The 13282-nt window shown below is 38.8% G+C and overlaps 1 protein-coding gene across 1 annotated transcript; it reads right to left on the bottom strand.

Annotated features, from left to right (window-relative positions):
* Positions 1 to 1024: 1024 nt before the first annotated feature.
* Positions 1025 to 1960, bottom strand: LOC130045537 (olfactory receptor 5M8). Its single transcript, XM_056138466.1, has one exon. It carries the CDS (start codon positions 1958 to 1960, stop codon positions 1025 to 1027), a length of 936 nt encoding a protein of 311 aa, XP_055994441.1.
* Between the last annotated feature and the right edge of the window lie 11322 nt (positions 1961 to 13282).

Genomic DNA, 13282 nt, shown 5'->3' with positions numbered 1-13282 from the left:
TTTAATCTCTAGGCTGCTAGGTAAGGCCCCAGAGGCTCTTCCCCTCACCACCCACGTTGGGTGGTCTCGGGCAACTCCCTCAGCCATGGGTGGACGAAGGAGGAAATGAGGGCCAAGCTGATTGGTGATCAGTTGCTGTTTATTCCATTCTCCCGTCACACCTGTTCCAGTCTCTCCAAGCCCCCCCCCCATTCTATTTTCACACTGCCCCTCATTCCTGTCTCCTCCTGTCTCTCCCATTTATCTCTCCATGCTTCCCCTCCTTGGTCCATTATCTCCTCAACTCCTTTGCCTTGGAGCTTATCAACATGAGAACAACTTCCAGATTTACTTCAGCTTTTACCTTATACACTTAGTAATCTTCTGTAGTTTCCACTTGCTTGTTGTTACTTTTAAGCCTGTTCAATACATATTTAGAGGGACTGGGAACATGGCTCAGTGGTAGAGCACTTGCCTTGTATGTGGTGAGACCCTTATTTAATCCAACACCATATCGGGCAGTAATACACATTGATAAGAAAAGATGAAATCTTGCAGTTCACTGAAACTTGGGTAGAATTGCTATGGGAATTAAGTCAGATTGAAAAAGACACATGTCAGATGACATGGTTGAAGAGAAACAGAACAAGGGAATAGGAAATCCCCAGTGGAACCAAATCCTGACATAGTTCCAACAGAAGAGTGAACTGAGACTATAAGGGTGTTGAAGGTGGAGTAGAACCTTGCGACAGAACACAGGGTTGTTTACAATGTGGTGGAGGTGTACTAGCATTGGAAGTAAACAACAATTATATAGGAATTTTATAATATCAATAACAACTGGAAAGAATGCAAACACGTGAACTTGATAATGAGTTTTATTTGTTCTGGTTGTAAAAAAAATTAAATCTATTTTTTAAAGGAAGTGTTTCCCATTGTTGAATATTGTACCATACAACATATATGTATATTTCCCACCAATTCTATCCAGAATCTCAAGTATGTAAAAAAAAATTGAGGGCCAAAAGTATACTGAAACCATTCTTTAAGAAAGTACTTTTTTCCTTAACAACTCTTTGGTTAGTGCTTCTTTCACGTCCTTATTTCTAAGACTATAAATCATAGGATTCAGCATTGGGATTACTGTGGTATAAAACACAGCCACCATTTTCCCCTGCTCCACCGACTCCTTTGAGGGGGGTCGGAGATACATGAAGAAAAGTGTTGCAAAGAATACAGTGACAGCTGTGAGATGGGAGCCACAGGTGGAAAAAGCTTTACGTCTGCTTTCTGAGGAACGAATCCTCAGGATAGCAGGAAAAATATAAAGGTAGGACACCAGAATGATGAGGAGAGAAAAGGAAAGATTACATCCAGCCACCACAAACATGGATGTTTCTTTGTTGTAGGTGTCCGAACAAGCCAGCTTGATGAGGGGTGGGTCTGCACAGTAGAAGTGGTTAATCTCATTGGGACCACAAAAGGCCAGGTTATAGGTCCACATGGTTTCCATGAGGCCGGTCAGTGCCCCATACACATAAGGCACTGTGATGAGTGATGTACATACCCCCTTGGACATCTTACTGCCATAGAGCAGAGGGTTGCAGATGGCCATGTACCGATCAAAGGCCATCACGGCCAGGATATAGATCTCCACATGGACCAATGCGATGAAAAGGTAACATTGCACCAAACATGCAGGGTAGGAAATAGTTTTCTTCTTAGATAAGAAAATCTCCAGCATCTTCGGGGTGACATTCGTGGAGAAGCACAGATCCACAAAGGAGAGGTGACTCAGGAAGAAGTACATGGGAGTGTGGAGTTTGGAGTTGATTTGGATGAGTACAATCATGCCAAGGTTCCCTGCTATTGTGATCAGGTAAATGACCAGAATCAGCAGGAAGAGGATTATCTGCAGATCCCTGCGGTTGGTCAGTCCCAGGAGAATAAATTCAGATACTGAGGTGAAATTTCTTTTCATGGTTACTTTGAAGGGGAAATAAGAATATTTGATCAGAATAACAGCAAACAAATGGACATGCTCTCAGCACATTCTTGGTTCTTATTTTCCCTCCTCGGTATTCTTCTCTTCCTATAACTATTTTGTGCAGAAAAAGGAGACACTGAAAATAGTGGTTTAGTATATGATCTCATTAAATATCAGCAACACTCAAACTGCCTCTGGGTCTCAGCCTTTGTTTCTGCTAATTGTCCCATATTTCGCTTTTCTATTACCTTTGCTTTCTTTTACTCAATCATCTAATGTTTCACCCTTTTTAATTTCTATGATAAACATTTTAATGAGCCCCAGGTTCAAGTTTTTCTCCCCAACTTTGGTTACACTATTACAATAAATAGCTGAACACTCATCACACATATATTAATTTACCAGATTACTAGAAAAGGAGAACTTAGAACCAGAAATCATTCTAATAATAAATATTTCCTTTTTTTTATTTAAAAATTGTTAATTAAAGAACCGTGATTCACAAAGTTATTGACAGTTGAGTTTTAGGCATATAATATTTCAACACCAATCCCACCACTGGTGTCAACTTCCCTTCACCAGTGTTCCCATATTCCCCCTCACCCCATCCCAACCTGTCACATTGACAGAAAGATTACAAAGTTCCAGTGGTTGTAGCCTAGATCGTATGTTTTCAGTGTTGAGTCTGTATTTCGGATATATAGTTGTACCACTCACTCAATCACCATTATAATTGAAGCCCTGATGTCTATTTTCCTAATACCTTTTGTTCTCTTCTTCCCCCTGATTTCTTTTCTTCTCTGTCCTTCTCCTCTCTAAACACTGGGGTTCAGGATGATCTAGACACCCCCCTTCAACTGTAGTACGTTTCTTCATCCAGTATTTTACATATTACAGGTAAGTGAGATCGTTCTGTTTTTATTTCTTTTTTCTACATTGCTTCAATAAACATGATCTCTTACAGTTCCAACCACTTTGCAATAAATTTTATTATTTTATCATTTCTTAGGACTGGAGTGATAGCACAGCGGTAGGGCGTTTGCCTTGCGAGCAGCCAGCCTGACCAAGCCAGGTTCGATTCCTCCGCCCCTCTTGGAGAGCCCGGCAAGCTACCGAGAGTATTCAATATGCCAAACACAGTAGCAAGAAGTCTCACAATGGAGACGTTACTGGGTTCGCTTGAGCAAATCCATGAACAACAGGAGGACAGTGTTAGTTTTGTTTTTATCATTCTTTACAGCTGCATAGTATTCCACTGTGTATTTATACCACATCTTCACAGTCCATCCAGTCATCTGTCACTGGACACTTAGGTTGATTCCATAGCTTGCCTACTGCACTGAATTCACCAATAAATAATTGTGTGCATATGCCCTTTTAAGCCCATGTCGGTTAATTGGGAAAATGTCCAGTTGGTGATTTGTATTTTATTATGATAACATACATTTTAATAAATGTAGAGTTGCACTTCTAAACTAATGTTTTGTTCAGAAGATACAACAAATTAAATTAAACAAAATTAAATTAAATTCCGCCGGTTCTTTGTGAAGAATGTTACATTATAAACTAGAATATATATTAACTTTCCTTTGTAAATAAAAGTGACTTAGTCCAGCTTGAACATTATTAAAATTCTAAAAATTCTAAAAATAGAGCAGAGAGCAAAGTGGTATCTTGGGGCCAGAAAAAAGGATTTTTTCTTTTTGCTTTTTGGGTCACACCAGTGATGCAAAGGGGTTACTTCTGGCTTTGCACTCAGGAATTACTCCTGTTGGTGCTCGAGGGACCATATGAGATTCTGGGAATCAAACTCCAGTTGACTGTGAGCAAGGCAAATGTACTATCACTGTACTATCACTCCAGTCCCCAGAGAAAAGAATTTGACAGATCTTGAGCCAAAGCCTCAGATGCACTTTATTTTATTGTTTATGTGTTATTATTTTTATCTGGGAGGGTTGTTGTGCCTCAACCAATGGTGCATAGGGTTTACTGATGGCTCTTGCTGGAAATTTATTCTTTGATCTGTGTTCAAGGATGACTCCTGACTGCTCAGAGGACCATATGTGGTGCCGGGGATCAAACTGGGTGAGTCACAAGCAAGGCAAATGCCTTAACCCCTGTATTAGCTCTATTAGCTCTCTGGCCCTTTAGGTGCCTTGTGATACTTGCCCCATTGAAGTACAGTGTTTTTGTTTTTTTAAATGAAACTGCACTTTTAAAATGAACAAAGTCAAGAAAACAATCACAAAAACATCCTTTTTTCTTTGTTTACACTCCAAGTAGATTTACCACCAGTATGTTCTAACTCAGAGCATGTGATAAATGAGAATGTGAAATTTTAATCCTGCCCTTTATAAAACTTTTACTTCCCCTACTTTTTCTGCCTCCCACAAGGTATAAAATCAATAACGCACAAGTTATCTAGGATCATGCAGATGCGTTATCAAGTGAAAACTCTTTAAAACTAATTAATCCCTAAGAGATTAGGTTCATAGGTCATTCCAAAGCGTAGAATTCTGATGATAATACTTATATAACCCTGTTATCAACCTCTTAAACCCTTTAAAAATTGTATTAAGACTTTCCTTTCATTTAATAACATGTAGAAATCTAAATAGTTTACACATAAATATCATGAACACAAACACATTGAAAGTCTATAATTCAGGTAAAGATGGTACAGTATTTGTTGCACAAATAATAAAAATTAAATTTTAATATTTCACTTGTTTACTTCTTCAACCTGCCTCTATAGTCTAACTGCAGAACTGTTTCACTGGCTATCTTGCAGAATTTAATCTCAGCTTTAAACATTCTCCTGGTTTCTTTTATACCTATCATGCTTGTCTGTCCCTGCCAGTTTTTTTCTCACCTCTCCTTGAATGACCTCAAGAACTCCTTATTTAACCCTCCATATCATTCTGAACATTCACCTTTTATTTCAATGAGTCTACAAGTAATTTCATGCCAGTTGGCTAGTGGGGTAGCTTATTATATTGTTTTACTAGAGAACACGTTACTGGGCCCACTCGAGCAAACCGATGAACAATGGGAGGACAGTGCTACAGTGCTACAGTACTACTAGAGAACACAAGAACTTTATATTGTACATCCCTTCTAAGCTTTTAAGTCCTAATCTTGTATCCTGCCTTACTTAAAAGATGGTCTACCAAGATTCTTTACTTTTCATTTATGCACTGCACTGTCCTCCCATTGTTCATCTATTTGCTCGAGCGGGCAGCAGTAACATATCCATTGAGAGACTTGTTGTTACTGTTTTTGGCATATTGAATATGCCACAGGGAACTTGCCAGGCTCTTCTGTGTGGGAGGGATACTCTCAGTAGCTTGCCGGGCTCTCCAAGAGGAACGGAAGAATCGAACCCAGGTCATCTGTATGCAAGACAAACACCGTACCCGCTGTGCTTTCACGCCAGCCCACTTTTCAAATATATAGACACTTTTACTGCACATATGATCTCAAATTCCAAATAATATTAACCTTATAGAATCTATTAGTAAGTTTTGAAACTGTACTGACTTCATTTGAAAAATTACATGTATGCTTCAAATTGCTCTTCCATTATTGCAGACAGCGAAATCTTAATCAGTCTTGATGTTCTTACCTTGAATATGTTGTCGTTGTATTTTTCTCTGAAGATTTAAAATGTTATGGTCTATGCAAATATCTGAAAGTCTATGAAACATAAAAATCCAGTACAACTTTTTATTTTATAACTTTCCCTTTCTCTAATATCTATCAGAAATAAAAATCCAAAATTAGGAGCATTTGTACTTTTCATATAATTAAACCTAACTTATTCTCTCCTTGTACTGATACTTCTAACTAATCAACTACCGTTATCAAAGAAGAATTTTGAGTATGACTTTGTTATCAAAGTAATACTGTTATAATTTTTAATTCAGAAAATAAGCAAACTCTACTTATAAAGAAGTAGGAAAATACAAAGTAGGCTCTTCAAAAACAAGTAAGAAAAACATTTTCTTGCATTTATAAGATAGATTCATTTTCCCTGTGGCATTTAAAAAACCCACAAGCAATTATTGCAATTATTGTATAAATCAAAATTTCCTTGAAGATCGCTCAGGGAATTTTAACTCAGCAGTTAAAAATGGCGTAAGTGTCTCTAATGCATTTTCTTTGTCTCTCTTGGTAGTTAACCTTACCTATTGCTAACCTTATGTGCTGACATCAATCTATTAAGGAAAGAAAGAAAAAAGTAGGAAGGAAGGAAGGAAGGAAGGAAGGAAGGAAGGAAGGAAGGAAGGAAGGAAGGAAGGAAGGAAGGTAGGGAGGGAGGGAGGGAGGGAGGGAGGGAGGGAAGGAAGGAAGGAAGGAAGGAAGGAAGGAAGGAAGGAAGGAAGGAAGAAATGGGAACAAAAACAGCATTTTAAAGAGCATTTTCATTAGTTTTCCCTGGTCACTGGTAGGGGAAGAGCATATTCTACTCTGGCATACAAAATGGAAGAGCAATTTGTAGCATAGTTGTACTTTTTCTAATTAAATCAGTCTAGTTTCCAAATCTATGAGTTGATTTTAAAAGATTAATAAGGTAAAGGCCCTCCCGTTGATCATCGATTTGCTCGAGCGGGCCCAGTAACGTCTCCATTGGAGACTTTGTTGTTACTGTGTCTGGCATATCGAATACTCTCGGTAAGTTGCCGGGCTCTCCGAGAGGGGCGGAGGAATCGAACTCGGGTCGGCCATGTTGGCTGCGTGTAAGGCAAACGCCCTACCGCTGTGCTATCGCTCCAGCAGGAATTGTTTTTAAAACAACATAACAATCATGACTATATTGACAATACATAAAGATGCACCATTGTTGTTCAGAATTTCCCAACAATGAGAACTGCTGAAAAGGCATTGTGAAATTATATGTTTTTTTTTTTATAGCTGGTTATGAGAACCATATGATAATAATACCAACTTTCCTCCCATATGCCTCAGCCTGCCTCTAGGGCAGACATCCTGATTTTTTCTAGGCACTGTGGTTAACAATACTGTTACTAATAGAGTTTCCTATATAACATTTTATCACTTTCCAGCAGCCCCTCCTCCTCCATGTTCACTTCCTTCCAGTTTTCCACACCTGCCTAATCCAAATCTCCCTACTCCCTGAAAGCTTCCTACGAAAGTCTAGTTCTCCAGGGTTTTGTTTTGATTACCTTTGGGCATTTGTTATTTCCCTACTTGTGTAAACACACAAAAAAGGATGGGCAAAGGGACAGCAGTGGCCTATCTCTCCCGCCGCTGGCGTTAGGTAGTCTCAGGCTGTTTCCCCACTCCACGGAGGTGGATGGCGATGGTCAGGCGAAGGAAGGAAACGGGGCCAAGCTGGTTGGTCTTAGCAGCAGTTTATTACATGGAAGAAGTGTATGTCGTAGAGGCCCCAGGATCTCTCAAGCACGTGCACCCTTGTTCTCTCAGCTTCTGTCCTCAGCCCCATCTTCCCAGGTTCTCTGATGCATGTGCCCCCACCCCCCCCACCCCCTGCAGAGCCCTGAAATCTCCCTTATATAAATCATAGTACCTCTATAGGGCGCAAAATAGTGATGTCATCAAAAGGAGTTACAGAAAGACATTGAGGTGGCAAACCATACATTGTTTCCTTACAATCACAGGCCAGTATTCCTGGTCTCATCTTTTATAAGCTACAAGCACTTGGATTTGCATCCCAAAGACCAGCCTGGCTAGAGCTGGGAATCTATACCCCAAATATCAGGCCTGGCTAGCACTACAAACACTTGGATTAGCATATCAAAGACCAGTCTGCTAGAGCTTAGAATCTACATCCCAAAGATCAGGCCTGGTTTACCACCTGGGATCTGCATACCTAAGACCAGCTAGGTTCCTGTGAGATAAGGAAAACTGCCTTGATAAACTGAAATCATTTAATGAAGGCAGTTTGAAGGGGAGAAAAGTTCAGTCTCATCCAAGCTAGTCAGGACACACAGGAAAACTGCTTCCAGGACAGAGTCTCATTTAGCAGATCAACCCACCCTAGAACAGATTTCTCTGGATGTGTTTCTCCTCTCCTTGTCCGACCAACATGTCTGTCACTGTCACTGTCCTCCCGTTGTTCATCGATTTGCTCGAGCAGACCCAGTAACATCTCCATTGGAGACTTTGCTGTTACTGTGTTTAGCATATCGAATACATCACGGGTAGCTTGCCAGGCTCTGCCGTGAGGGCGAGATACTCTTGGTAGCTTGCTGGGCTCTCCAAGAGGGGCGGAGGAATCGAACTCTGGTCGGCCATGTTGGCTGCTTGCAAGGCAAACGCCCTACCGCTGTGCTATCATATAAGCATACATAATATAAATCATTTTGTATGGACACAGTAAGAAATACTTTGAGCTTATAGAATTGCTCTCCTAGGGCCATCTCAATCTCAGACTGCAGTGCTCAGGCCAGATATCTATCCTATTCCTAGCAGCAGGGTCCTAGTCTCATCATTACTTTTGGATCATGACAGCATTTGCCTATGATCAAACTCTTAATCTATAGTTAAGAATCGTGGCACCTTTGCCTGGCCCATCTCGATGCCAGGGTAGCACATAACTTACTGGCTTGCCCTGGTTCCATCCAGTGCCACGTCGTGACCCTGCCCTTGGGGTGCTAGGAAGTGAGGGCAACTGAGGCTTGCGTTGAGAAAGCAGATGCCCAGGAGTGAATAATATTCAAAGCCAATCAACTCCTAACGGTCTTCCTGTATCTATACAAAAAGGGCATTGCTTCAAACTATTCAAAAGACATAAGGAGAGGAGAAAGGCAATATTAACTTACAGTACAAGTTCAGTGTCCTAGAAGGATGAGACCTTACAAATTGGTTGGGGAAAAGAAGTAGTTTCAGACAAACAAAGTAATGGGAATGACTCAGGAGCACTGTGATGGGTGCAACCTGATAAACCTAAGCTCCATGTACTCCAACACCTTCTATGTTTCTTTATACGCTGCATATGAGAGAGACCATTCTATGTTCACCATGGTTGAATCACCATATTTTACAAGTTCATTCATGATTCAGTTTTAGGGCATACAGTTTTCCTACACCAATCCCTTCACCAGAGTCTACTTCCATCCTCCAAATAATACCAACTTTCTTTTTTTTTCATTCTGACTAACTTTACTTAGCATGATACTCTCCAGGTCCACCCATCCAGTGGTAGATCGCATGATTTCATCTTTTCTTGTGGCAGAGTAGCACTTGATTGTGGATATGCACCATAGCTTCTTAATTCAGTAGCCTGCTCATGGAACTTGAGTTTTTCTCAGATTTTGGCTACTGTGAACAGTGCTATAAGGAAAATAGTTCAGATGTCTAATTTGTATTTGGGAGAGGGACCCTTAGGGTATATTCCAATAAATGGAATTACTAGATCATACGGAAGCTCCATGCATAGATTTTTTTTTATTAGTGAATCACCTTGAGGTACAGTTACAGGCTTACAAACTTTTGTGCTTGTGTTCCAGTCACACAATGATCAAGTACCTATCCCTCCACCAGTGCCTATTTCCCACCACCAATGGTCCCAGCCCCAGCATCCCTCCCACTACCCCCACTCCATCCCCTCCACACTACACCTCCTCTGTGGCAGGGCATTCCCTTTTGATCCCTCTCTCTTTTGGGTGTTGAGGTTTGCAATAGAGGTATTAAGTGGCCATCATGTTTGGTCTATAGTCTACTTTTGGCCCCCATCTCCCATCCCAAGTGGGTCCTCCTAGCACCCTTTACTTGATGGTCCCTTTTCTATCTGAACAGCCTTTTCCCCCCAGCATGTGAGGCTGGCTTCTAAGCTGTGGAGTGATCCTTCTGGAACTTATCTCTACTACTCTTGGGTGTTAGTGTTCCATTCTGTTACTTTATATTCCACAAATGAGTGCAATGTTTCTGTGTCTGTCTCTCTCTTTCTGACTCATTTCACTTAACATGATATTCTCCATGTTGATCCACCTATACGAGAATTTCATGACTTCATCTTTTCTTACGGCTGCATAGTATTCCATTGCGTATATGTACCGAAGTTTCTTCTGTTCTTGGGCACTCAGGTTTATTCCAGATTTTGGCTATTGTAAACAGTGTTGCAATGAACATAGTTGTGCTGAAGTCATTTCTACTATACTTTTTTGCATCTCTGGGATATATTCCCAGAAATATGGATGCTTCTCAAAAATTTAGAAATTAAGCTCCTATTTGACCCAGCAATATCACTTCTGGGAATATATCCATGCATAGATTTTTGAGGAGTGTCCATACTGCTTTCTAAAAGGGCTGGACTAGTTGACATTCCCAACAGCAGTGAATAAGGGTCTCTTTTCCCACCTCCACACCAACACTACTTGTTTTTGTTTGTTTTGATTGTGTAGGTGATATCTCATTGCTTTGATTTGTATTTCCCTGATTATGAGTGATATAGAGTATTTTTTCATGTGCCTTCTAGCCATTAATATTTTTTATTTGAAGAATTTTTTTGTTTATTTCTTCTCCCCATTTTTGATAGGCTGGGATTTTTTCCTGTAAAATTCTACTAGTGCTGTTATAAATCTTGGATATTAAACTTTCATCAGATGAATGAATGGTAGGAAACTATTTTTTCTCAGTCTTTTGGGTGTCTTTATATTCTGGTCATCATTTTTTAATCATAATTATTGTTCCTTGGCATTTTCTCTACTGTAAACAGATGGCTGTATCTGTTCAGCACAATTTACTCTAAGAACAGGATTTAGAAATTTGTTTTAAAATCCTTCATGAGGGGCTGGAGCGATAGTACAGTAGCCAGGGCATATGCCTTGCCCACGTGGGGCCAAGTTGCATTCAGTCCCTGGCATCCCATATGGTCTCCCCAGCATTGCCAGGAGAAATTCCTGAGTTCAGATCCAGGAGTAACCTCTAATAATTGCTGGATGTGACCAAAATGCAAAAATAAATAAATAATAAAAAATAAAATTCTTCATGAGGGACTGTCATTAAAAAAAATGTTAACTTTTATGTCAGGATCTACTAAAGTAACATTAAGACAAATACACACTAATGAGTGCATAACAAACAGACATATGACAGTGCAATATGAACTAAAAATATACTGAAGGTATATTATCAGTCATTCTCACCACTAATGAAATTGATATTTTATTCTTAAACATGTGCATTCTTAAACACGTTCTTAAATGGGGCCTAAATGTGGGTTTTATATTATTGATATCTATCATAAATATCAATAATAAAATTATTTGCCTCATTTCTGAATATTCAACTTCTGAATATTTCTTAAATCATTTGCTGACAAATACAAATAAAATTATTCTTACATATGTAAAATATTTTTATGCGTGTAGGTTTTCAAATATATAACTTTAAAAATGAATATTCATTTGTTTTATTTTCATATTTTATTTGGTTTTGAGCCACACTCAACAATGCTGAGGACTCACCCCTGGCTGTGTACTAAGAGATCAATCTAAGCTAGCTCGAAGGACTATATGAGGTTCCAGGAATCAAACCTAGGTTAGATACACGAAAGTCAAGTGCTCTATCTGCTATACTATCACTCTGGTCCCTAAGATTCATTTATTTTTTATTTTGCAATTTTTAAGTAGCATGGGCTGGAGCGATAGCACAGCGGTAGGGCGTTCGCCTTACAAGCGGCCAACATGGCCGACCCGAGTTCGATTCCTCCGCCCCTCTCGGAGAGCCCGGCAAGCTACCGAGAGTATTCGATATGCCAGACACAGTAACAACAAATTCTCCAATGGAGACATTACTGGGCCCGCTCGAGCAAATCGACGATCAACGGGAGGGCCTTTACCTTTACCTTTTTAGCATATCGAATACGTCACAGGGAATTTGCCAGGCTCTGCTGTGTGGGAGAGATACTCTCGGTAGCTTGCTGGGCTCTCCGAGAGGGGCGGAGGAATTGAACTCGGGTCAGTCATGTTGGCTACATGCAAGGTAAACTCCCTACCGCTGTGCTATTTTACTATCAAAATGTGACATCAAGATACAGGACCAATATATAAAAAATGAAATAATATGGGGGCCAGTTTTTATAACTGAATATGTATATGCTTAAAGAGTAATAGATCTCAACAGGTTTAAGTATAATCCTACAAATAATCAAATGTTCAAAAAAATTTCTTTTATGTGTTTTCTAACAATATGAGTTTGCAATTTGGTTTTCAAGATAGATATAGAGCATTTAGTAATAGGAAGATTGAAATAATTTATAATATCAAATTGAATTTTAAGATATCAAATTGATGAATTTTAAGGTATAGTACTATAAAGGAATACTGAAAAAAGATAAACATTATTTTTTTATATTAAATGTAGAAAAAAGCTATAAAGTGCAATGGAGAAAATGCCGATTGATGTAGGGATAGTCTATGAACTATCCTTTGTTATGAAGGTAATTCTATCTTTTAACCACAAATAGGTTTTAAGATGTATTTAATATAATTTTTTATATAAAAGTCATAGGAGTTATGGGTACATGTCTAATTGAAGGAAACTCTCACAGGAGAGAAGTAAATAGAAGTCATACATGGACAAGAAGAGTTGTGAGAAATTCTTCTAGCAGTAACAGCAGGTCTCATCAACAGTTGTGGTCACCTGGTCTAAGTTGTTTCTCCAAAAAAAGGCAATCTGGCTTCCGATGACTCCTCAGACTATCCCAAGGGTGAAAGTTATGTTAGTGGGGGACCATTACATGAAACTAGTAGATCAGCTGATAGGACAAGGAGGTTACAGAAAAGAAACAAAGTCATAAAAGATTGAGAAACAATGTTCTAAATCATGGCATTGAACCTTTGTAGATTACACATTATATAATTATAAAATGCTAATAGTTAATTACTGAAAGCACATGAATTGGCAAGGTTTGTGTAAATATATAAATTTATGCACTGTTTTTTAAATATATTTAATTTTCAGAAAAAACACAATAGTGATAAATTTGAGAAGAGAAGATGGAAGATAAGATAGAGAAAAAGAACAGTTTACATTTTTGGCTTCATATCCTATTAGATAATGAATTTTCAGTCTAGAATATGTCTTTATTATATCAAAGTAACAAATTTATAAATGGAAAATACATAACAAAAAATAAATTATCTCTTTTAGCTACATCTACAAACTTTACACAGCAATTGTATTTTCATGTGATCTGTAAAATACACATATTCTATTCCTTCATCTTTTAAATTTTGTTATTAGATTATAACCAGAGCTGACTTATAATGCAGTTAATGTTTTGTCCAGTTCCTCTTGTGAGTATTTTTTTTAAGATACACTGTGGTT

The sequence above is a fragment of the Sorex fumeus genome, unplaced genomic scaffold (assembly GCF_029834395.1).
Source record: "Sorex fumeus unplaced genomic scaffold, SorFum_2.1 ptg000007l, whole genome shotgun sequence".
NCBI classification, from domain to species: Eukaryota; Metazoa; Chordata; class Mammalia; order Eulipotyphla; family Soricidae; genus Sorex; species Sorex fumeus.
The sequence above is the reverse complement of the archived record's forward strand: the minus strand, read 5'-3'. Positions and strand labels throughout refer to the sequence as shown.

Coding starts and splice junctions, on each gene's coding strand:
- LOC130045537 (XM_056138466.1), bottom strand. CDS start 1,960: ATGAAAAGAAATTTCACCTCAGTATCTGAATTTATTCTCCTGGGACTG.